The sequence below is a fragment of the Megalobrama amblycephala genome, linkage group LG24, assembly GCF_018812025.1.
Source record: "Megalobrama amblycephala isolate DHTTF-2021 linkage group LG24, ASM1881202v1, whole genome shotgun sequence".
Lineage (NCBI taxonomy): Eukaryota > Metazoa > Chordata > Actinopteri > Cypriniformes > Xenocyprididae > Megalobrama > Megalobrama amblycephala.
In genome coordinates, this window is record NC_063067.1 from 5,598,454 (window position 1) to 5,620,307 (window position 21,854).

The window sequence follows — 21,854 nt, forward strand, 5'->3', positions numbered from 1 at the left end:
CAAATCCAAATTAAACCCTGTGGCTCGTGACGACACATTGATGTCATAAGACACGAAATGATCGGTTTGTGCGAGAAACTGAACAGTATTTATATCATTTTTTTACCTCTAATACACCACTATGTCCAATTGCCTTGAGCATCCGGTTGGTGAGGTCTGATCGCGCTCTGATGTTGGAAGTGATCTCTCGCACATATATGTCAATGAATAAGCGCAATACCGACCAGATACAATACTGATTTTGGCGGAAACTTTTTTTTTTTTTGGAACCAAACTCTTCATATGTACATGTTTTAATATTTAGACCACTTCTATTATTGATCACTATCAGGATGTGAAGAGAGTTTCAATAAGAATAACAAAAAGATGTTTATCATAAAAATTGCCTACCCTACCTTTAACAAGCTAAAGTGACAGACGACATAACTGCAACGTTGGTGTGGACTCTAATATCGCTACCGTTCTTCGTGTGAACGGGATTTAAACTTAATCTTGCTATAGGCGTAAATGACACATCAAATCTTGCAGTGTGTTAGAGATGCGCTGTTCCCTTTTCCAAGTGATTAGAAAAAAATTCATAATGGACTTTTAATTGGAGAAGAGGATGACAACCCTACGGTCTGGCCCCAGTCACATTTATCTTAGTTGTTAACAGACCCTCTGTCTCCATTTCTTTCCTTCCAGGACTTCTAATTACGTGTCCTCCGGTTGTGATGGAGCTCTCAGGCCAGAGCTTTGAGGGGTTGGGCAGACAGATCTGGTCTAATCAGGCCGTAAATTGGCTTTCGCTGTAAAAGAGCTTATATCCACGTCAGAGTTTGTAGTGTTATTCAGGTCACTATGGGGGAAACATACACTTGTATCAGACTAAAACTATTAAACAGACCAGATAGATGCAAAAATTTTGACATTTACACATGAAAATACCAAAATTTCTCATGCATATATCCACTTGAAAGCTAGAAAAGTTTCATGTGTAGTGGTCCAGAAAAGAAAATGAATGTCCATTATGCAGGAAAAAAGAAGTTAATGCTGCTCTGAATTGAGAAATGGTTCTGTAAATTGTAGTGTTTTTTAAAAACAATAATCTTATTATATATTATTTTAAATTATGCAATTTAGCATTTATTTAAAACAGCCAACAGAATCCATGTCAATGAAAAATGTAAATGGCCACAGCTATTGTCATAAACACTTGTAGTCTTTGATTTAAAGCAAATTTCTTTAAATAATGCCTTTTAATTACATCTATTTTTAATTATGGACAGGCTTTCATGGGATAATCTCCTACATTGAAACATTTTGATTTGTACTCCAGATACTGTATTATTTTGACACACAAAAAGTAGTATTTTTACACATTGCTCTGCAGGTTATGGGAATTCCTGGTTAATCTAGTAATTGAGAGAAAATGCATTTCTTTAACTCATACCGGCACTCATACCAACTCATCCAAACCAATTCTACAATTTCTCTCTCTCTCCCTTGTCTGATCAGGATGTTTGTCAGTAAGAGGATTGCGAATAGGCCAGAGATTTCCACTGGCCCTATTAACAGAAAGTGGTTTCACCTTTCTCTCAACCTGTTCCACTGATAATATACCTACGATAATTAGCTCCTCTTTGTGTCTACACAAAAAGCCACCTATCATAGACTACATATGTGCACAATAACGCAAACTCAACACTAATACACTTATAAATGGTGCGCAAATCTTCCTTGTACTTTTGAGACCATTGTGATGTGAGGCAATGTGTTAGCATAAGGATGGATAGATATTGTAGATATTGTTATTCACCTCTGAATTTAAAACAGCTGAAACCTCAAAATATGTAACTGGCTAATGTTATTACTAACTTATTACCAGTCAAGCACACAGACAGGCAGACGGCGCTCTCTAGTGTTGACAGACAGTATTATAGACTGATATCACAGTGACCTGAGATTCACTTGTGACTCACTGTGACATTTACAAGAGCATCATTAAAGTGATAGTAATTAAATATGACCTGAGAAATTGTGAAAACAATACATTTTAAACAGCACATGATATAAATAGTTGTGCCTTTGCTGCTGAGGTACATAGTATATTTTCTGTTGTAGTCTCATTACTGGCCTGACTGTAGCACCAAGTGCAGACTGACCTTTTTAAATGTATTCTTGTATAATAGTGCTGGGGGAATGACGCTGCATTTTCACCAGCTTAACTGTGAAGCAGCAAACTCCAGCAGCATTCAGTATTCCTCCTCTTTAGGTTTTAAAGGGGACAACACAACTGTATATATATATAGACCAAAAAAAAAACCTAACAGGAAAAAAACAACAATATAATAATAACTAATAAATGTCAATAATATGAAAATATAGTTGTAAATACTAAAAATGCATGTATGTTTATATAAGCCTATACACGTATCTTTACATAAAACGAAGAATTTTGAGGAAAAAAGTACTCTCACTTCCTTATATCCGATGTTACGTCACCTCATGAATATTAAACATCCGTGTCTCGCGTGCCTAAGCAGTGCCTGGTACCCTCGAGCTAAAGTGAAGCTGAAGACTGAAAACAAATGAGCACAGTTGATAAACAGGTAAGAAAACATCGCGATATTTAATGTTCAAATTACTACTGCACCAAAGATGTATTATAATATATCCTATGACTATTTCAACAAACTATACTTGCAAAGTATAAAACATTTTACTTAAAGGAAGCTTAATGCGATGGATGTCAAAGAACTTCACTGTCAAATACATCATGTAGCTACATATAAGTTTGAAATTAATGTTCATGTACATACTCACCTTGGTCGTTCTTTAAATGACATGAATTCACATTTGGTCTAAAAAAATTGCTGTTCTGTAGCCTAATTTTATTATATTGCATAGTGGTTTATATTACACAATATGATTTTATTATATGCACTAAATATATATGCATTATAACAAAGTTTAATATTTAATTTTTTCCCTCTTATAAATGGCATAAAATTGATTAAAGTGTTGTTGGAGGTCTGCGATATGACATGATGAGCTCTGCCGCAAGTGGCGCTGCGGATTTTTCACAATCAGCGGACAGTACCGAAGGGAGGAGGAGAACGTCTCCCGGACAAAACCCCGCCAAGCCGGCCTCAAAACCCAGCGGCAGCCGCTCCTCATCATCCACTGCGTCGAAGCCCGGAGGAAAAGGCATTAAAGGACGCGAAGGAGAGCAGGCGGCTAAAGAGCCACGTGAAGTTCGGGTGAGAGGTGCGGCAGCTGTTCATGGTGCTGAAACTGAGGCGGTTTGGGAAACCGAGGAGCGGATTGATCGCGCTCCACCACCGGACACGCGCCGCGCTCTGCGTTTACCGTGCGTCAACAGAGACTCGTTCTCGGAGCAGCCGGACGGTTCCTCCGGTGGTGGTGTGAGGGGGAGCGAGAAGGAAAGAAAGGCCGCTGCGGGAGGAGAGTACGTGGGCTGCGGGCCGGCCTTCTGGGGCGGGGGCTGTCTGCAGTCAGAGCTCATCCAGTATCACATCAACAAGCGCTTGAAGAAAAGCGGCAGGATGCAGCGAACAGCATCTGACGAGACGCAACCGGGACCGGCCTCACAGGCCACGAGCGGCGCCGACGAGCCCGTGACACAGCAGAATGAAGCCCTGCAGGACGAGATCGAGAGATTGGAGGATGAAAACGAAGAGCTTAAGGTTTGTTTGTGCTACTTGAGAAAATGTATAACACACCAATCATGTTAAAAAACATATGGATGAATGAAAAGATTGATAGATAGATAGAGGAAGATGGATGGACAGACAGTCCTTTTTAAGAGCTGAAGATTATAGATAGATAGATAGATAGATAGACCTTTTTAAGAGATGAAGATTAGAGAGAGAGAGAGAGATAGATAGATAGATAGATAGATATGAATATGCACAATATGTGCAAATATATAACTGCACAAATGTAGATTTCCACATTAATTTAATAAGCAATACATATGTTGATGACCATTAGCAATGTTGATAAATGATGCATGTTGTTAACTGTGAACATACATGAATTCTGTGGGTTAGCATGTCAATTCAAAATCAAAGCATGTTACTTTCTTTTGAAAAGAAGGTGCATGGCAATATTGTTCTCCAAACACAATCTTGATTCCTGCTCAACCTGATGACTAGAAATACTGGTGATTAACAGAAATTAGGCAATGATAAGCCTGCAGAGATGTTGTCCATCCATCTTGAAACTGGAAATAGCACTCTGAGGCCCTGTTTCCATCTGGTATTAAGATGCCTTTTGGTCAAACGGATCGCAAGTGGATGACGCTAAATATAGGTGTAAATGGAGTCTAAAACGTTTCGAGCTTGTCCACATTCGATCATTTCCAGAGGTAGTTGAAAACACATTCGACCGATTGCTTTCGTAGTGTAGATGCTCGGGGTGGAATGCATTCGAACAAGACTGGCTACTCTCCGCCTACTGACCTAACGCGTAAACGTTATGGGAAGTGTGCTAGCCAGACGGAATTTAAACTTTGTTGGCTGAAGATCCACATTTGGTTTGAAGATGAAAAACGTTCCAAGCACAATGTTCTCTCAACATTCCTGATTTCTAACACACACTCACTATGTTCGGCGTTGACTCGCGGCTATCAGAGCAGAAATGAAAGCTGACGCTCTCTGTATGTTTTTCTGTCATCTCTGTGCGCGTTCACATGTAAATTGCATAGCTTATTTTGTCCATTAGATCGAAAGATCAAATAGAAGAAAGAAGAAAAACATACATTTACCTGCCCATAGACCTTCCCCTTGAAGAAATCAGGACAGAAGTGGTTGAAAGTGGACAAAAGAGACAGATTAAAACTGCCTCATATACTCGTGATCCATTCGACCAAAACGCATCTTAATACCAGGCGTAAACAGGGCCTGAGCGAAACCCTGGAACATAAACATTACGACCAATGAGGGAGCAGTTTGCTTATATGTCTTTTATTAACATATTTTGGTCTTTTTAAAAAATGTTGCCTTCTGATAATGAACAGAACAATGAGAGAAGTGCAACATTGAAACAATTTAGTCCATTTTAGAACAAAGCAAAATACAGTTATAAAAACAGTCTTGGTTTTATTCAATAATTTGCATGTTCAACCAACATTTTGTCAAGGACTCATTAAACATGTTATTTTTGAAATAATGTACAGCTTATTAAAATAATTGGAGAGCAGAAAGCTCTAATGAACTCACTCTGGTTTTCAGAATGAGATTGAGGAGATGCGGACAGAGATGGAGGAGATGCGCGACACCTTTTATGAGGAGGACACCTGTCAGTTGCAAGATATGCGGCGTGAGCTCGAGCGAGCGAATAAGAACTGCCGCATCCTTCAATACAGACTCCGCAAGGCTGAGCGCAAACGACTTCGCTATGCACAAACTGGAGAAATTGACGAGGACCTCCTAAGGAGCTTAGAGCAAGACTTGAAGGCAAATACCCATGTTTTTATCTTTAAAGGCATGCAGAGAAGGTCTATGATAAATTACCCATTCCCAATGACTTATTTGCACAATTTTTATCTAATTATGAACTTGTCATTTAGTTGATGCTTCTATCCAAAGCAACCACTAAGCCACACCACCACCATTCTGACAGGTTGCCAAGGATGTGTCTGTGAGACTCCACCATGAGCTAGAGAACGTGGAGGAGAAACGAACAAAGACAGAAGAAGAAAACGAGCGATTGAGACAGAAACTTATTGAGGTGGAAGTCACCAAACAGGCCCTGCAAAATGAACTGGACAAAGCCAAAGAGGTAGGAATACAAACACAAGTCACTACAGCACATCTAAATAGGTTTAAATACATATTAATTGCATAGCATTCGTATAAATTTGTTGTGTCCAGTCTCAGAAACGAAGAGGAAGCAAAGATGCACAAAAGCCTGAGAGGAAGACTCAGACACCTACAGAGGTGAGGACGAAACACTGCTGTCAAATGAAGACTGTTACTTTAAAGGGGACCCCTTTTCACAAGATGTAATATAAGTCTCTGGTGTCCCCAGAATGTGTCTGTGATATTTCAGCTCAAAATACCCCACAGATCATTTATTATAGCTTGTCAAATTTGCCCCTATTTGGGTGTGAACAAAAACACACCGTTTTTGTGTGTGTCCCTTTAAATGCAAATGAGCTGCTGCTCCCGGCCCACTTTCCAAAAGAGGGCGGAGCTTTAACAGCTCGCGCTTCGGTTGCTCAACAACAACAAAGCTGGAGAATCTCACGCAGCCAAAATGACAATTGTCAGCCTTACATTTTTCAAACCGGAGTCGGACACTGATGGAGAGACTCAGGAAGAAGTACTACAACAACTCTTCCTCTTCTGTAAAGCAGCCCAACATGGCCTAGAATACATTTCTTACTTGAATGCTCCTGTTAAATGCTTTGGGGAGGAGATAAACATGGCAGACTGTGTACAGCTCACTCAGGGGAGGAGCTAAGCTAATAGGGCAGATTCCCTCGCCAGTCATGGGCAGGGCTTCCCCCTACTCTTATGTAAATCTGGAAATGCTCATTTGGAGAGACTGTTTATGATTTATGGGGATTATAAAAAGGAGTGGGTGGATTTTTACCATTATAGGCTGGTTGTTAACACACACTGTGGACACAAATCTTTGTTCAAACACACTAATAAAAGTGAATAGGCCCCCTTTAAATGACAAGCTCAAATTCAAGCTTAACTAGTTATGCAGCCTTTTGCAAAGATATAAAGTGCATTATAAACTATGCAGAGGTGCAAATTTCCTCGTGTTCAAGTTGGTCACATGAATTAGCCGCATTCACCAGCAGAAAGCTGTTTGGTTTGAAAGGAACTCATATTGTACATTGCTACACTATTGACAACAGACCTTTTTTGTCTGCAAAATCTTGCCCCCACCTTAACGCAACACTTCTGTCCACAGGAGGACAATGAGGACCTGAAGTGCCAACTGACCTTTGTTAAAGATGAGGCTACTTTAATGAGAAAGAAAATGGCCAAGATTGACAAGGAAAAGGACCGTTTGGAACAAGAACTCCAGAAGTATCGTTCTTTCTATGGAGATCTGGACAGCCCTCATCCAAAGGGTGAAGCTGGTGGCCCACCCACTACAAGGGAATCAGAGCTGAAACTCCGCTTGCGATTGGTGGAAGAGGAGGCCAACATCCTGGGACGTAAAATTGTCGAATTGGAGGTGGAGAACCGTGGCCTGAGGGCGGAGTTGGATGATCTTCGAGGTGAAGAATCTTCCAATGGGGGCTTGTCCGGAGCGGAAGGAGGGATGGGGCGCGAGCAGGGGTCTGAGCTGTCGGAGCTGAGGCAACAACTGCAGTTGGTGGAGGATGAAGCAGAACTTCTGCGGAGGAATATGGCAGATGTAGAGGAACAGAATAAGAGAGTGACATGTGAGCTGAACAAACTGCGCTTTAAAGAGGGTACAAGGCATGCCTCGGGTGGTAATGCAGCGAGTGCCGCCAGTGGAGCAGGAGACAGCTCCAAAGCCGAGGCCTTGCAGGAGGAGCTGAAGGCAGCGAGAAAGCAGATCAATGAACTGAGTGGGAAAGTGATGCAGCTGCAGTACGAGAACCGCGTGCTGCTTTCCAACATGCAACGGTATGATCTATCATCTCACCTAGCTGTCACACCACGGGACAGTGACGCAGAGAGCGACACTGGTCCTGGAATTGGAGGGCGTAGAGGAAGCGATGACGACTCATCTTCCTCTCGTCTTCCTCCCCATCGCAAACGTGAGGGTCCTGTTGGAGGAGAAAGCGACTCAGAGGAAGTCCGCAATGCTCGGTGCCTCACTCCAACTCGCTCTCTCTATTCTCCTGAATCCGCCCGTCTCCTCTCGCGCTCCATTCGGGACAGGCAACAGATGATTGACATCCGTGCTGAAGCAGAGCGATTGGGACGAACCATTGATCGGCTCATAGCCGACACCAGTAACATCATTGCAGAGGCACGGGTGTTCGTATCTAATGGGGATCTTTTCGGCCGTATGGAAGATGATGAGGATGGCGGCCGGATCAGGGAGCATGAGCTACTCTACCGCATCAATGCTCAAATGAAGGCCTTCAGGAAGGAGCTGCAGGGGTTTATAGACCGACTTGAAGTCCCAAAACCCGAGGAAAGAGATTCAGAAGAACCATTATCTGTGAGTCTGGCAAGAATCTGTGTGTCTATGTGAAGCACAATAAGAATGTTTACCACACTGTAAAGGTATAGTTCAGTTCAATTCTGTCATTTACTCAACCTCATGATTCTCTTTCTTTTGCGGAACAGTGACCAGGGCTGTCAAGCTCCTAAAAGGACAAAAAAAAGCAATCATAAAAGTAGTCCATACAAATATTGCACTGTATTCTAAAGCCACGTTTCCACCGCAGGAATTTTCCCCAGGAACTAGGGGCTTTGGGGTGGTACTCTGTGTGTTTTGACCACAGGGACCAGGGTCCAAATGAGGTTCCGGGTAAAAAAAAATGTCCCCCTCAGAAAGTCCCTGCTCACGAGGTAGTACTTTTTCAAAGTTCAAAGAACTTTCGGGGGTGGGACTTGGGCACTGAACATGCTGATTGATTGAGTTCACGCAGCATTTTGATTGGTTGACTCCACACAGCATTTTATTTCCACCACCATTTTTAAAAGTCTGTTGCGGTGCATGCAGTAAGAGTTGTTTGCTATTTGAATCAACAATGGAGTTTAAAAAATACAACCAATGGACCAGTGATGAGGTTCAGGCTTTATTAAGCTTTTTTGCAGAGGACGAAATCCAGTGGGAACTGGAACATTGCGCACAGTCCTACATCACCGGAATAATTTGCCTAATCTTCACGGTACTTGAAGACCACAATGAAAATGCAGACAGCAACAGGTCTGGGGGAAAAAGTTCCTGGGAAAAATTTACTGCGACAAATTTTTCCGGGTAATTTCAGGGGAAACAAGGCTTAGGGACAAAAGTTAGGGTTTTTACCAAAACTGTTTAGTGACAAAATTATTAAAAGTGTGGTTACAGAAGCCTTATAGTGCACAAGTCATATTTGAATTTTGAGTAAACAAGAGAATCACAGGGTGAGTAAATTATGACCATTTTTATTTTTGGGTGAACTATTCCTTTAAAGAGAGTGAATTTGATAATGAGGAGCAAAGAAGCACTAAATATTTCAGAGAGTTCATTGCCTGACTGCTTTTAACATTCAGCAAAATAACAAAGCATAATTTTGTGATTTGCCAAGATTTTGTAAACTATGCAAATTGAAAATGTTAATGGCTATAATATCTTAACCTTTCTCTCTTTCTCTCTGATCCTGTCTTCCCACGCACCCATGTTTTTTAATGCATGTTCGTCAATCCTGTCGGTTATTCACCCAGATGTTTCAGCCCATCATTTTATTCATCCTCATTCTAGTGTTGTTCTCCTCACTCTCTTATGCCACCATTTTTAAACTTGTATTTCTTTTTACCCTCTTTTTTGTCCTGTGATCACCATCCGTCCACTCATTAGCATAGTCTCGCCCCTTTGTTTCGTTTGTTTGTCAATGTTGTGTATGTCACCATGGTTGAAGAATCACAGGACAGTCACTTTCCAAGCACAAACAGCACGCTTAAGCACAGAAGTCTGCAAAACCTTAATTTCCAAAAAGCTGGAGGCTGTTTTACCCAATTCACATATATATATATATATACGGCTGCTTTGGAAGGCGCATCATCAAGACAAGAGTTTTTTTGCAAATAAAGACTGTTATACATCACTGGAAAAACATTACATGCATTTCTCAAGACATCAATACCCTTGAGCCTCTGGAAACTGCATTACCCACAAGACATTTCTTTCATTGAGGACTATGGCTATCTGCCCATTGACACTTGCTTTGCCACCAAAGACTTGCAACGAAATATGCAACTGCAATTTACCATTAAGGGGCACATTACCACATTGGCCAGAATGCCTGCCACTGCACACTTAAGATACATCAGCTGGAATGATTACCTGTCGGAAGCATGTAAAGGTGAGTAAGAACATGGTATACAACTGTATGGTCAGAGAGGAACATAGGAGGTAGGAATCATCCATTTGTACCTGTAATTTGCGTGACAAGAACTACATAGATAAATTAGGTTGCACAAGAACCTGAAGAAATTGCATAAATGCTGCACAAAAAGTTTCATGCAATATTCTAAAGAACAGCTGTGGCTTTGGTGGGGTGGGGGAAAGTGCTTATGTACATGATGGGAGTATGCCGGTACTTTACCTTCTGTTGCACCAGAGCAGGATCAGTCTACTGTTGAACGTGCTCCTCATTCCAGCAAGCATGTTATGGAGGGGTTGGGATATGTTACCTATGATGATCAGCAGTTTGGACGTCAGAGCTTCATGCTTTCTGCATGAGTTTATTCAGCTTGTTGGCATCTCCAGTTTTAACCTCTGTTGAAGGGTCAGAATCTTCTGAAGTCGTCAGCAGTAATTCTTTAGTTAAATAATTAAAGCTGTCAATGGATATAAATAATTGCTAAAAACAACCGTGGAAGCGCTGAGTTCACAATTTATTTGGATCACAAATACATTTGTTTTGTTTAGGTTTAGATGGGTGTACAATCTAAAAAAATGCTGGGTTAAAAACAACCCAAGTTGGGTTGAAAATGGACAAACCCAGCGTTTGGGTTAAATGTTTTACCAACCTGCTGGGTAGTTTTATTTAACTCAACTATTGTTTAAAAATGACTGTTTTGCTTGCTTAAAATAAACCCAAAATATGTTGGAAATTAACATTTATTAATATGTTTAATAAATAAACATGTATTAATATGTTTATAATGAATAATAATTAAACAATAAACATTTATTAAATTGCTTATTAATAAATGTTCACCTTTTGATTATTATTGTTGCCTCTTGTAATTATGTGTCTGATTTTTAATTTCCAATCTATTTTTGGGTTTAATTTAAGCCAGCCATATAGTCATTTTTAAACAATTGTTGGGTTAAATAAAACTGCCCAGCAGGTTGGGCAAACATTTAACCCAACTGCTGGGTTTGTCCATTTTCAACCCAACTTGGGTTGTTTTTAACCCAGCATTTTTTTTAGTGTAGGCTATTAAAAAGACAATTAAACTTCGAGAACAACAGCTCATCTGTTTTCTATAGTCAGTCTCTTTTTGGAACTCCTGCCAGCTGAAATTTAGCGAAAAAGTAAAACATACGGATTTCGTTTCAGATTTTGCCAGTTCTACGGTGTTCTCCATTCTCAGAAGCTTTTGCTTTGTTGTTTTCCTTCCTGCATTATTGTGCCCGGAAACTATTTGAGTCAGCAGCCAATATTAGGGCTGAACTGTCGGCTGTCTGTTTATTGCGCAACAGCCACATGTGTCAAATAAATACAAGCGTGAGGCGCCCATTAAGAACTGCGGACAGCACACTTAGTATCCGCTAATTCTGTCCACTGGTATCTTAAAAATAAAATGGACAGAGTGTTTTGAGAGTCACAAATAGCCCAGTTGCCTATTGGGATTAGTAGAAATCGAAACAACTGGAATAGGAGTCACAAGACTGCAATCTGCCAAGTCCTAAAAGCAACCTAGCAACAGTTTCACAGAGGTGGGGTAGAACTGAGCATTTTAAAATAGCCATGTAAACACTCTCCCTCTGCCTTTGTAATTTTAACCTAGAATGTCAGTGACGACAGTCTCTTGCATGGAGACCATGAATGCTGGAATAAATCTGACATTATGACACCGGATACCTGGTGGGTCTGACGTCGCAGGGGTAAATACTTAGAGTCACTATAAAACCCCGGGGCCCCCTCAGGACTACAGTTGTTTACTCCTGAGCTCCGGACAGGAACATAGGGCCGGACAGAGGAAACATTTAAGATCCAATACGCTGGACTTTTACGTCACACCGTAGGGAACGAACCTCCGGGGTCTTTGCGCTGTTACATGCTGTTCGAGTGCAGGAGCTGTCAAAGAGGAGGTGGTACTGAAACAAGAGTGATCTTGATTTAAGCCACAAACCTGTACTTGAAAACCATACTCATATTCTGGATCGTCAGTTCATCGCAAGCTGATGAGAGGGAATTACCGGAGGAACCAATAATACGATTTAACTGGTAAGGATTAAGAAAGCTTGTAGACAAGAATGGAACAGAAACCTCCCCTTTGAAACCTTTTAAAGTATGAAATTATTACTACTTGAAACTCTTTTGAAGCTTTTTAACTTTTTCTGGCTTGACAACGTTATACAACATTAAGAACCTTGCAGCCAAACTGGTCACACTTCACACTAAATGTATTCACATACGTATGTGCATATACTTGCTAAGAGAATACTAACAAACAATATAAACTTAATGTGTAAATATTTTATGCAATTGTCTGTAAATATAGAAGTATTAGTAGTATTGTGATCAGTTATATTTACATAAAGTAAGTGTGCATGCATGTTGTAATGTAAACAGATACACACTTACTCTGTCTTTTTAGTTTTATGACACATAATCGCAAAGGGTATAAATATCCCTCTATGCTTACGTCATACGGCGGTACATTCTGGCAATTTCAGGAGTTAAACTGGGTGTCATGTTCCTTGACGGCAGAAAATTCCATCCCTAACACCCGCCGTAAATCAAAGCTGTGTTACAGAAAAACTCAGTGACATTACCATGGAAAGGATGCAACTATTCTGAGCTCATCCAAGCGGGTAAAAGGTTCCGCACTTGCTTGGAACTTTGACCTCATCCTAGCCTGAAAGAAGTGGCGTAACCTCATAGTTAAAGATCTAGACTGGCAGTAGGTGTAGGTTCCCATTTTGCAAGGGGCAACCAATTACCCTTTACTATTGTGCCCTTGATCAAGAGAGATCAGATTACACCAGGGAGACTGTCCATGTTATAAAACTGACTTCAGAATCCCTGAAGTCCCTTTAGGTAACTTGAGCATGTCTAATGAAGTTGGTGTGGTAAAGAAAGTGTTGACAATTTTGACAGTTAAGGGCTGGTTTGAAGGACATGGAATGCATATAGAAATGAGTCAAAGTTTTAAAGCAGGTGTCCAGAGCAAATAGCTGGGATTTTGTTTCCTTCTACAAGTCTACTTCAATGCAATTCAATCAGGAAGAAGTCACTAATGTTTAGATTCATAACACCTTTGAACTTCAAAGCAAGCCACTCTTGACAGTAGAATTTTTCACAGTCATTTATTTACTTGAGATATTTAGGATAGGCTGTTTCTCAATGATGAATGTCTTTTTTGTCTTCATAGAGGTATTGGTGGACTTGCCAATGTGGTCACTCCAGTGACCTTTCAGGAATTGCAGCATAAGATTCTGAGCACAGACAAACACTCGCAAAAGAATGGCCGCATTGGAATTGCACTGTGGGCCGGAGCCTGGGAGTTGTGTGTGGGGTGGAGAGAGAGCTGACCTGCTTGATAGTTTTGACTCTGAGATGCAGGAATGGGAGGATCAACTACAGGACATGCAGAGGAAGATTGAAGAGGTGAGACAAACTTTCAACTGCAGTGACGCCAGTCAGTGTGACAGAATCCATCTCCAGATCTAGAGAGACTCATTCCGATCCTTATTTAAAAATGTAAATAAACATCAAAAATATGATGCCAAAAGATCCAGTAGCACTGCAATCCTGTATTTACTAGGGACCATGAAGTTGTTGATGTTGTGATAGTGGCCACTAACTAGGATTGCGATTGGCTGAAAGAACCTTGACCCCCTGTTGCCAAAGTTGGCTGTATCGCTTGGATATAATAATAGGTGCTTCACTCTTCGTTTGGAACCATGACTTTGACAGATGTTAACAAGCTTATTAAACCCAAAGGGATAGGGGTAACAGGAAACCCAAAAACATTTACGCACACACAATCTCTCTCTCTCTCTCTCTCTCTCACACACACACACACAAATACACCAAAATACTTAGGAAGTCAATGCATTCATGCTGAAACAGGCCAAGTGAGTATGTTGTTATTGGTAGATTAATTAACCTTTGAGCAAGTAATCCCCTTCTCTTTCACTAACCCCTTTCTGAAGAAACCTCATGCTGTTTTATCTGTTAATCAAAGATTACATAATTAGTCCACGCAGTACACTATACCAGTTGTATTTGCCGACTTGTGCATTTGAAACATTTGCTTTTATGTAGGTGAGCTAAACATGCTTTGTAACTGCTGAGTTTGTCTCTAATATTATGATTTTAATTATGTATTTCAGTTGTACAATGAGGTCAAAGCAAGAAGAGAAGCCAGCGAAAGTGGCACAAACAATGTCACAAACAACAAAAGCCTGGACATTACTTTGCTTCCTGTCAACTCTCATTATAGATACCAGGCCAATGGTTATCATGAACCCCATGGTCACCCCAACAACAACTTCCCAATTCGTCAATGCAATGAAGTAAGAGCAGATTGTTCAGTTATGCAAAGCCTTGGGTTTCACCACCCCAGTGATTACTATAATGGCTCCAACAATTACTCACTTGATTCCCTGGGCAAAGGCAGCCATTATCCTGCCAGTTGTCATGATCTTGAAAGGCAAGATGCCACCCTAGACATCCTCAATGGATATCTCCAAAAGGGCCCGCATTTTGGAAAGAACTTAGGGAATCTTGAAACCCCAAATGCAGTGAGTACCTCTTTTACTATTTAGCAATCTTTCCTTCATTTGGTACCTTTGATATCCCTCTTATATCCCCTATCTCCCTCTTTTTGCTATCAGAACCCCAAGGTATATCCAGTTACACAAAGTTATCAAGATAGCATGAAGACTAGCATGGTGACAAACAGGTAAAGCCTTTCCTATCTCAATTTATCAGAATCATTCCTATTGTTTTTCCTAACATCATGCATGTTTCTTGTTGGTTGATGGTTATTGACCAATTCTTAGTGTTTGCCCAATGCCCTTTTGAGGCTACTTTTGACTGATTTGTCTTTTCACTTCAGGACTGCATTGTGTGTAGTTCAGGATGAGTTTGAGGAGGCTGAGAACAAGAAGAACAAGAAATCAAGTTGGGATGACTCCCAAGCCCGCCACGTTAGCTGGAAAGACCCGGTTTCATCCAACGAGCTTCCCCCTAAATATTCAGCTTCCAAACTGGCAGTCAGACAGAGAGATGCTTCTCCTGTAACCCCTCGTTCCACTTACCATGAGTCATCACAACAACCTGACAGGAAGTGCCTCTTGCTTGACAGGAAATCTGGCAGCCCATCAGTGTTGCGTAAGTTTGGTGCCATGTTGCAGGAGAACGAGGGGAAAACCCTGATAGAGGATGGTCTTGTGACCACAGTTGTCTCCACTGAACCTCCAAGGCACACCAGCACTCCCATTTGCCAGAGCAAGTTTGACGCCAAGCGGGCATCCACACGTGCGCCCGTCCAGAAATGCCTTGCAGACTGTGACGTACTGGTAGCAGAACTGGAGCCCAGCCAGGAGCCTTGGGCAGCTGGTCCTTCTAGACATCTCCTGAATGGAGACAGAGACAGTGGGAGGGGTGGTAGTACTCTTGAACAGTATGGCTTGTCCTATAACTTAAGCCCGTCACAGTCTCACCTTAAATCGAAGTATCACAAGGCACCTCAAGGGCCTAAAGCCAGCAAATCAGGCTTCCAAGGTGAGGACCTAATTTCTGACTACCAGATGGTGGAGAGGATTCTGGCAGCAGGATCTCAAAACTTCAGGAAGATACACACAGGACTTAGTGTTGATACCATGAGACAGGGAAATGACAACTTGGAGCAACTTCTAGAAATGATGGAAATAGAGAACAACAGAAGTCAGAGGGTTACATTCACCCAGCAACTGGACACCAAGCAGGTGAATAGGGTATACAAATGTGATCTGCACGCACACTAAATTACAATGCAACATTCACCTTTGTCTGAGTGATGGTGCAGTTGTAGTACACATGGTCTCAGGCCAGTGTTTCCTTGGTCTAGAGAGCCACTTTCTTGAAGAGTTTAGTTCCAACTCTGCTCCAACAATATAGGTTTTCAGGTAAACCCAGACATCTTGATTAGTTACTTCAGTCATGTTTAATTAAAGTTGAAACTAAACTCTGCAGGAAAGTGGTTCTCCTGGACCAGGAATGAGGAACCCTGCTCTAAGCTGTAGTGCTTCCGATTCCCATTCTCCCTTCTCTCCCGTACACTACTTTCTTTTCTGTTTCCTCTAACCTGCCAATTAAAGACATAACATATTGGTACTTAAAATGCAAGTATTGATCATTTATGCACAAAGATACTTAGATTAAAATTTGTTCCCCTCCAGGTCAAACATGAGTTGTCTCCTGCCTCCAGCAGTAGCAATTTTTCCCGTCCTGCTAGACCAGCCAATCAACGTCGTCCATCCAGGTGGGCAAAGCATACCCCCTCAAGCAAAATCACCCACACATCCTGCCCACCAAGCCCTGGCCTGAAAGCCAAACAGTTCTTGAATTCATATTCCCAGCACACAGAAACTGTGATCATGTGACCAGGATAGAACAACCTTGAATGGACACTTTAAAGGACATTTTCACCAAAAGGAATAGACAAACCTTTGACCTTTTGTAGAACAAAATCTACTCTTTTGTATATAACCACCACCACTTCAAAGAACCTTATTGCAGCCCACTAGGATGGCCTGTGATATTTTCATTAAATAACTTCAAAAGGATACTGTTTTCATTTAACTCTGTGCTGTTTGAAGTGCTTTGGAAAGTAACTCCAGTGGAAATTCTCTGACCTGGTGAACTTCTGTGCCTATGAACCTTTCATTGCCTTTTTCTCTTCATTTCTTTCTGTCATTCTCATTCAATTTTGTATTATTTTATTCTTTTTTCTATTTTCCTGAGTGCTTTGTGTACACTGCAGTTCTTTTGGTGCCATGTAGGGCATTTTTTTGTAACCATATAAGCATGTATGCAACAAGCATAACATATTTAAGCATACATGTCAACGAGTTATTGAGCCTTCTCTATTATGCATTACCTGTAAAGGCGTGCACAAATGTTTTGATGTTCTGTCAAAGTCCATTTCAGTACTGCATTAGTGCTTCATAATATTGACATGTAGAGGTTATTACGGGCTCATAATCTTTTTATAAGCCTTATTTGACTGCGCCTGACGTGGGCTGTAACTACGCGGTGCATGGCACCTTTCTGCGGGAACATGTCTGCATTCTCCAGCCTTGTAAAGAAAATCCTTTAAGTTCAACATCTGTGAAGAGTAAATTATATCTTTTGACCATATTATAATGAAGAAATGCTTTGGAATGTTTATTTAATGTTGTGATATGATCCTTACAAAAACGTGATGCTTTTTGTGTTTTTTTCTTTCTCAGTATAATAAACGCAAGTGCTTTGACGAGTTAGTGAAACTCTTGAACTCTAGACTCTGAACGCTTCATTGTTTTTGTTTTTAATGGCGATTGCTAATGTTACCATAGATATTTCTCTTCTGTTCAGTGTGATATTACTTTCTCTTGTGATCTGGCTAGCCGATTCAAATGCATCCACTTGTGAAGCGACCCAAGTCATCCAGGGACTAGAACATCAAATAGACTTGGGTTCTTTTGACTTTTAGCCAGTAAGCAACCACAACAATGTGTTAACAACCACTCTGAACACCTTATTAATAACACAGCAACAACCTAGTAACCATCCATAATATCCTAGTAGCATCTCAGCAACTTGATGTGGTAACTTCATGGCCCCTTACATCACTTATTTCCCTAAAAAGCAAAACTACAGTATAAGACGCTTCATGCCAACATAGTAAAAAGGCCCCTCTTTAATTAGCTCCTTGTTAAGCAGTATTAACAGCATTAACATTGCTCTTATCATATGTTGCTAAAAGCTACCAGGAAGAGTCCTGTTCCTCATTCAGAGTCCTAATGTAACCAGCTCTTACTGAGCTTTGCTCTCTCTCTCAGCCCCGCTCTCCCGGTTACTCGACCCGCTGCTGAAATGTTGCACCTGTGCCTGAAATAGGAAGCGTGACGTTGTTTTGGTGCCAGAAATCTTAGACGTGTCAGTGGAGGGGTGAGGGGGTGTGTGATGTCCAAGGGGCATCTCTCTCAGTCTCACTCTGAATCTGTAAATGAGGCTTTCCTTCACCATAACACCTCCCTGGAAGCACGGAGCAGCATCTTAATGAGGTCTTTAGATAGAGTTAGATGTTCACAACTTACATGTGAGGTCTTCATAGCACACCACATGAATTTATTAATACAGGACAGGAGTAACCTGGGGTTAAAGGGTTAGTTCACCCAAAAATGAAAGTTACTCACCCTCATGTCTTTAAGACCGTAGGCCGTAAGACCTTTGTTCATCTTTGGAACACAAACTAAGATATTTTTGATGAAATCCATAGGCAGCAACCTCATTGCCCCTTTTGAGGACCAGAAAGGTAGGAAAGACATTATTAAAATAGTCCATGTGACTACAGTGGTTCAACCTTAATGTTATGAAGCAAAGAGAATAACAAAACAAAACAAAAATAACATTATTCAACAATTTCTTCTCTCCCCTGTCATTCTCATTGACTATTTTAACGATGTCTTTACCTTTTTGGACCTCAAAAGGTGCAATGACGTTGCTGCCTATGTGTGGTTCAGAAACCCTTGGATTTCATCAAAAATATCTTAATTTGTGTTCAGAAGATGAACGAAGGTCTTACGGGTGTGGAACGACATGAGGGTGAGTATTTAATGACAGAAATGTAATTTTTGGGTGAACTAACCCTTTAAACTCATTGCAGATTTCTTACTGGGATCAAACCAGCATCCTTCTCGTTACCAACCCTGAGCCTTAACCCCTTATCCACCATCTTTGCGTCCTTGAAAACCTGAGGTTTGTGTTAGTGGTGCTTACTCAAAACTCTCTGCCATGATGGAAGGATGTTTGTCAAGTGTTTGCAAAAGTGTTTCTTCAGCTGCATAGGGCTTTGCTGAGCAGTTACTTAAACTGAAGTAGTAGCAATAGCGATGACTAAAGGAATGATACAATCAAAGGGTTAGACTGGCAGCTGGACAGTCTCCATGACGTCACAAAGACGTCTCTGCGGAATTGGTGAATTACCAATGTCTAATCCTGGACAGTAGAACACAGACAACTTGGCTATATAAAGCTCTCTAAGTGAATGCTGATCTCAGATCATCTCAGCCAGTGTCACCTGCTGTTGTAGAAGTGTATGAGTACTGCTTGAATGTGTAAGAGTTGCCCAGTAACACATCTGTGATGTCAGAGACGAAAGACAACCAGTAAGAGCTCTTCAGATGCCTTGCCATGTGTCTCCTGCTGGTGAACGTGATTTCACCAAGTGCAACATGTTCCTGGATCAATGACTTTGTTGATCCTGGAACAACATTTCAATCATACAGTCAGATTTGAGGGGCAAGTTTACAGTTTATGTCAAGCTTAGGCTTACAACCAGGTGTTAGGTGCTTCTGCATCAGTGTTATTCACTTAACGTTTCCCTATGATTTTAGGGATAAGGTAAACCTGTGAGACCTACAGTTCATCTTCGGAACACAAATTAAAGCTGCCGTAGGTAACTTTTGTAAAAAAATATTTTTTACATATTTGTTAAACCTGACATTATGTCCTGACAGTAGAATATGAGACAGATAATCTGTGAAAAAATCAAGCTCCTCTAGCTCCTCCCAGTGGTCCTATTGCCATTTGCAGAAATACACCGCTCCCGGTAAGAAACAACCAATTAGAGCCAGGAGGAGTGTCTTAGCAGTGTCACTCAATCAAGCTCGCGTGCGCGCTGATCACACTCCTCTCATGCACAGTGTACAGGCGTCAAATTCAAGATTACCGGTGTGCCGCAGTTTTGCTTATGGCGAAATAAAACGATGTTATATGCAAAGGACCACCCTGAAATCTACAAGAAACCATGCCATACATAATTTGTCAGTCCTGTTTTGACATTATCTTAGTTGTGTAGTTCTTAAAAAATTAAACAAATCAAGCAGGGATACTTACTTGTCAAGCAGAAATGTGGCTGACTCTGCATCGGTTTTTAATCCGTTCAGGACACGTAGCTCCCTCCACCTCGGAAAAGCCGCTCCGATATTTACCCTCGTTTTATTTCGGGCTCTATCTAATTCTTTCTTTTTGGCTTTTTTATCATCGTCATCTATCTTTTTCCGTTTACCCGTCTTTATTTTATGAGCAGGTGCCACTCGAGGAATTGACAGTTTGGATTGTTTTTCCGCCATAAGCAAAGCTGCGGCACACCGGTAATCTTGAAGCCTGTATGCGCCGGCGCTGTGCATGGGAGGGGTGAGATCAGCGCGCACGCGAGCTTGATTGATTGACACTGCTAAGACACTCCTCCTGGCTCTGATTGGTTGTTTCTTACCGGGAGCGGTGTATTTCTGCGAATGGCAATAGGACCACTGGGAGGAGCCAGAGGAGCTAGATTTTTTCACAGATTATCTGTCTCATATTCTACTGTCAGGACATAATGTCAGGTTTAACAAATATGTAAAAAAAATTTTTTTACAAAAGTTACCTACAGCAGCTTTAAGTTCTTTTTTTTATCTCCTATAGAAAGCAACATAATTACTATCATTCAAGGTCCAGAATAGTAGTAAAAAAATCAATTCAATTCACATTTATTTGTATAGCGCTTTTCATGATACATATCGTTTCAAAGCAGCTTTACAGAGAATACATGTCAACATAAAATTTAGAGAATGCAGTTAGCTAATAATGTAATAATTCAGGCAATTTAATTTACAATCACTGTTAGCAGTTTAACTGAAGGTAGAAGCAATGAGCTCCTGGAAATAATGAATTACATATTAACAATAATTAGGATATATAGAAGTTTGGTAATGTGCATGTTGATCCAGATATTGCGTCGTCTGAAGTCCTCGCTGGAGTTGGCGCCGTCTCTTCAAAGGTGCTGGTCATCTGAGGTCTTCTTAAGAGGCTCAAAAGGTGCACCATTGTTAAAATAGTCAACATGACTACAGTGGTTCAACCTTAATGTTATGAAGCAAGGAGAATAATTTTTGTGCGCAAATAAATAAATAAATAAATAAAGCCTTTATTCAAAAATATCTTCTCTCCCCTGTCTTACTGCTACATTGTTTATGTCCAGAGCTTACAGGTTCTACATCTGAACCCTGACTTTAGAATTAATTATACATTATGCATTATTGATGTTTATTATGAACCTGTGTATAGTAGTTCTTAGTAGTCTTCTGGGAGGTATGAAAAAATAGTAGTTACTGAGTATGTTAATAGTAAACGTCCTCATTCAACTGAATGCTATTACTTTCTAATTAGTTAAAGGTGCCCTAGAACCAGTTTTTACAAGATGTAATATAAGTCTAAAGTGTCCCCTGAATGTGTCTGTGAAGTTTCAGCTCAAAATACCCCATAGATTTTTTTTATAAATTTTTTTTAACTGTCTATTTTGGGGCATCATTAACTATGCACCAATTCAGGCTGCGGCCCCTTTAAATCGCGCGCTCTCTGCCCCAAGCTCGCGACTCTATAATACAGTGCATTTACAAAGTTCACACAGCTAATATAACCCTCAAATGGATCTTTACAAGATGTCCGTCATGCATACTGCATGCATGCGTCGGATCATGTGAGTATAGTATTTATTTGGATGTTTACATTTGATTCTGAATGAGTTTGATAGTGCTCCGAGGCTAAAGCTAACATTACACACTGCTGGAGAGATTTATAAAGAATGAAGTTGTGTTTATGAATTATACAGACTGCAAGTGTTTAAAAATGAAAATAGCGACGGCTCTCTTGTCTCCGTGAATACAGTAAGAAACGATGGTAACTTTAACCACATTTAACAGTACATTAGCAACATGCTAACGAAACA

At 40.7% G+C, this 21,854-nt stretch overlaps 2 protein-coding genes across 5 annotated transcripts; both read left to right on the forward strand.

Moving 5' to 3' along the window:
* The first annotated feature begins 144 nt into the window (after positions 1 to 144).
* On the forward strand, positions 145 to 9,891 carry soga3b (SOGA family member 3b). 4 transcript variants are annotated; one of them, XM_048177641.1, is made up of 7 exons: positions 145 to 2,591; positions 3,002 to 3,689; positions 5,238 to 5,462; positions 5,629 to 5,787; positions 5,880 to 5,945; positions 6,934 to 8,166; positions 9,511 to 9,891. In XM_048177641.1, the coding sequence occupies exons 2-7, from the start codon at positions 3,027 to 3,029 to the stop codon at positions 9,739 to 9,741; spliced, it is 2,577 nt and encodes an 858-aa protein (XP_048033598.1). In that variant the 5' UTR covers positions 145 to 2,591; positions 3,002 to 3,026; the 3' UTR covers positions 9,742 to 9,891. The 4 variants fall into 4 exon arrangements, with proteins under 4 accessions (XP_048033598.1, XP_048033597.1, XP_048033599.1 ...); XM_048177640.1 differs by having other exon boundaries at positions 145 to 3,689; XM_048177642.1 differs by having other exon boundaries at positions 145 to 3,689; positions 9,572 to 9,891.
* A 1,938-nt stretch (positions 9,892 to 11,829) lies between these two features.
* LOC125259751 lies at positions 11,830 to 17,375 on the forward strand. Its single transcript, XM_048177655.1, has 6 exons — positions 11,830 to 12,112; positions 13,263 to 13,498; positions 14,227 to 14,637; positions 14,731 to 14,798; positions 14,955 to 15,825; positions 16,279 to 17,375. The coding sequence occupies exons 2-6, from the start codon at positions 13,355 to 13,357 to the stop codon at positions 16,480 to 16,482; spliced, it is 1,698 nt and encodes a 565-aa protein (XP_048033612.1). The 5' UTR covers positions 11,830 to 12,112; positions 13,263 to 13,354; the 3' UTR covers positions 16,483 to 17,375.
* The last annotated feature ends 4,479 nt before the right edge of the window (positions 17,376 to 21,854 follow it).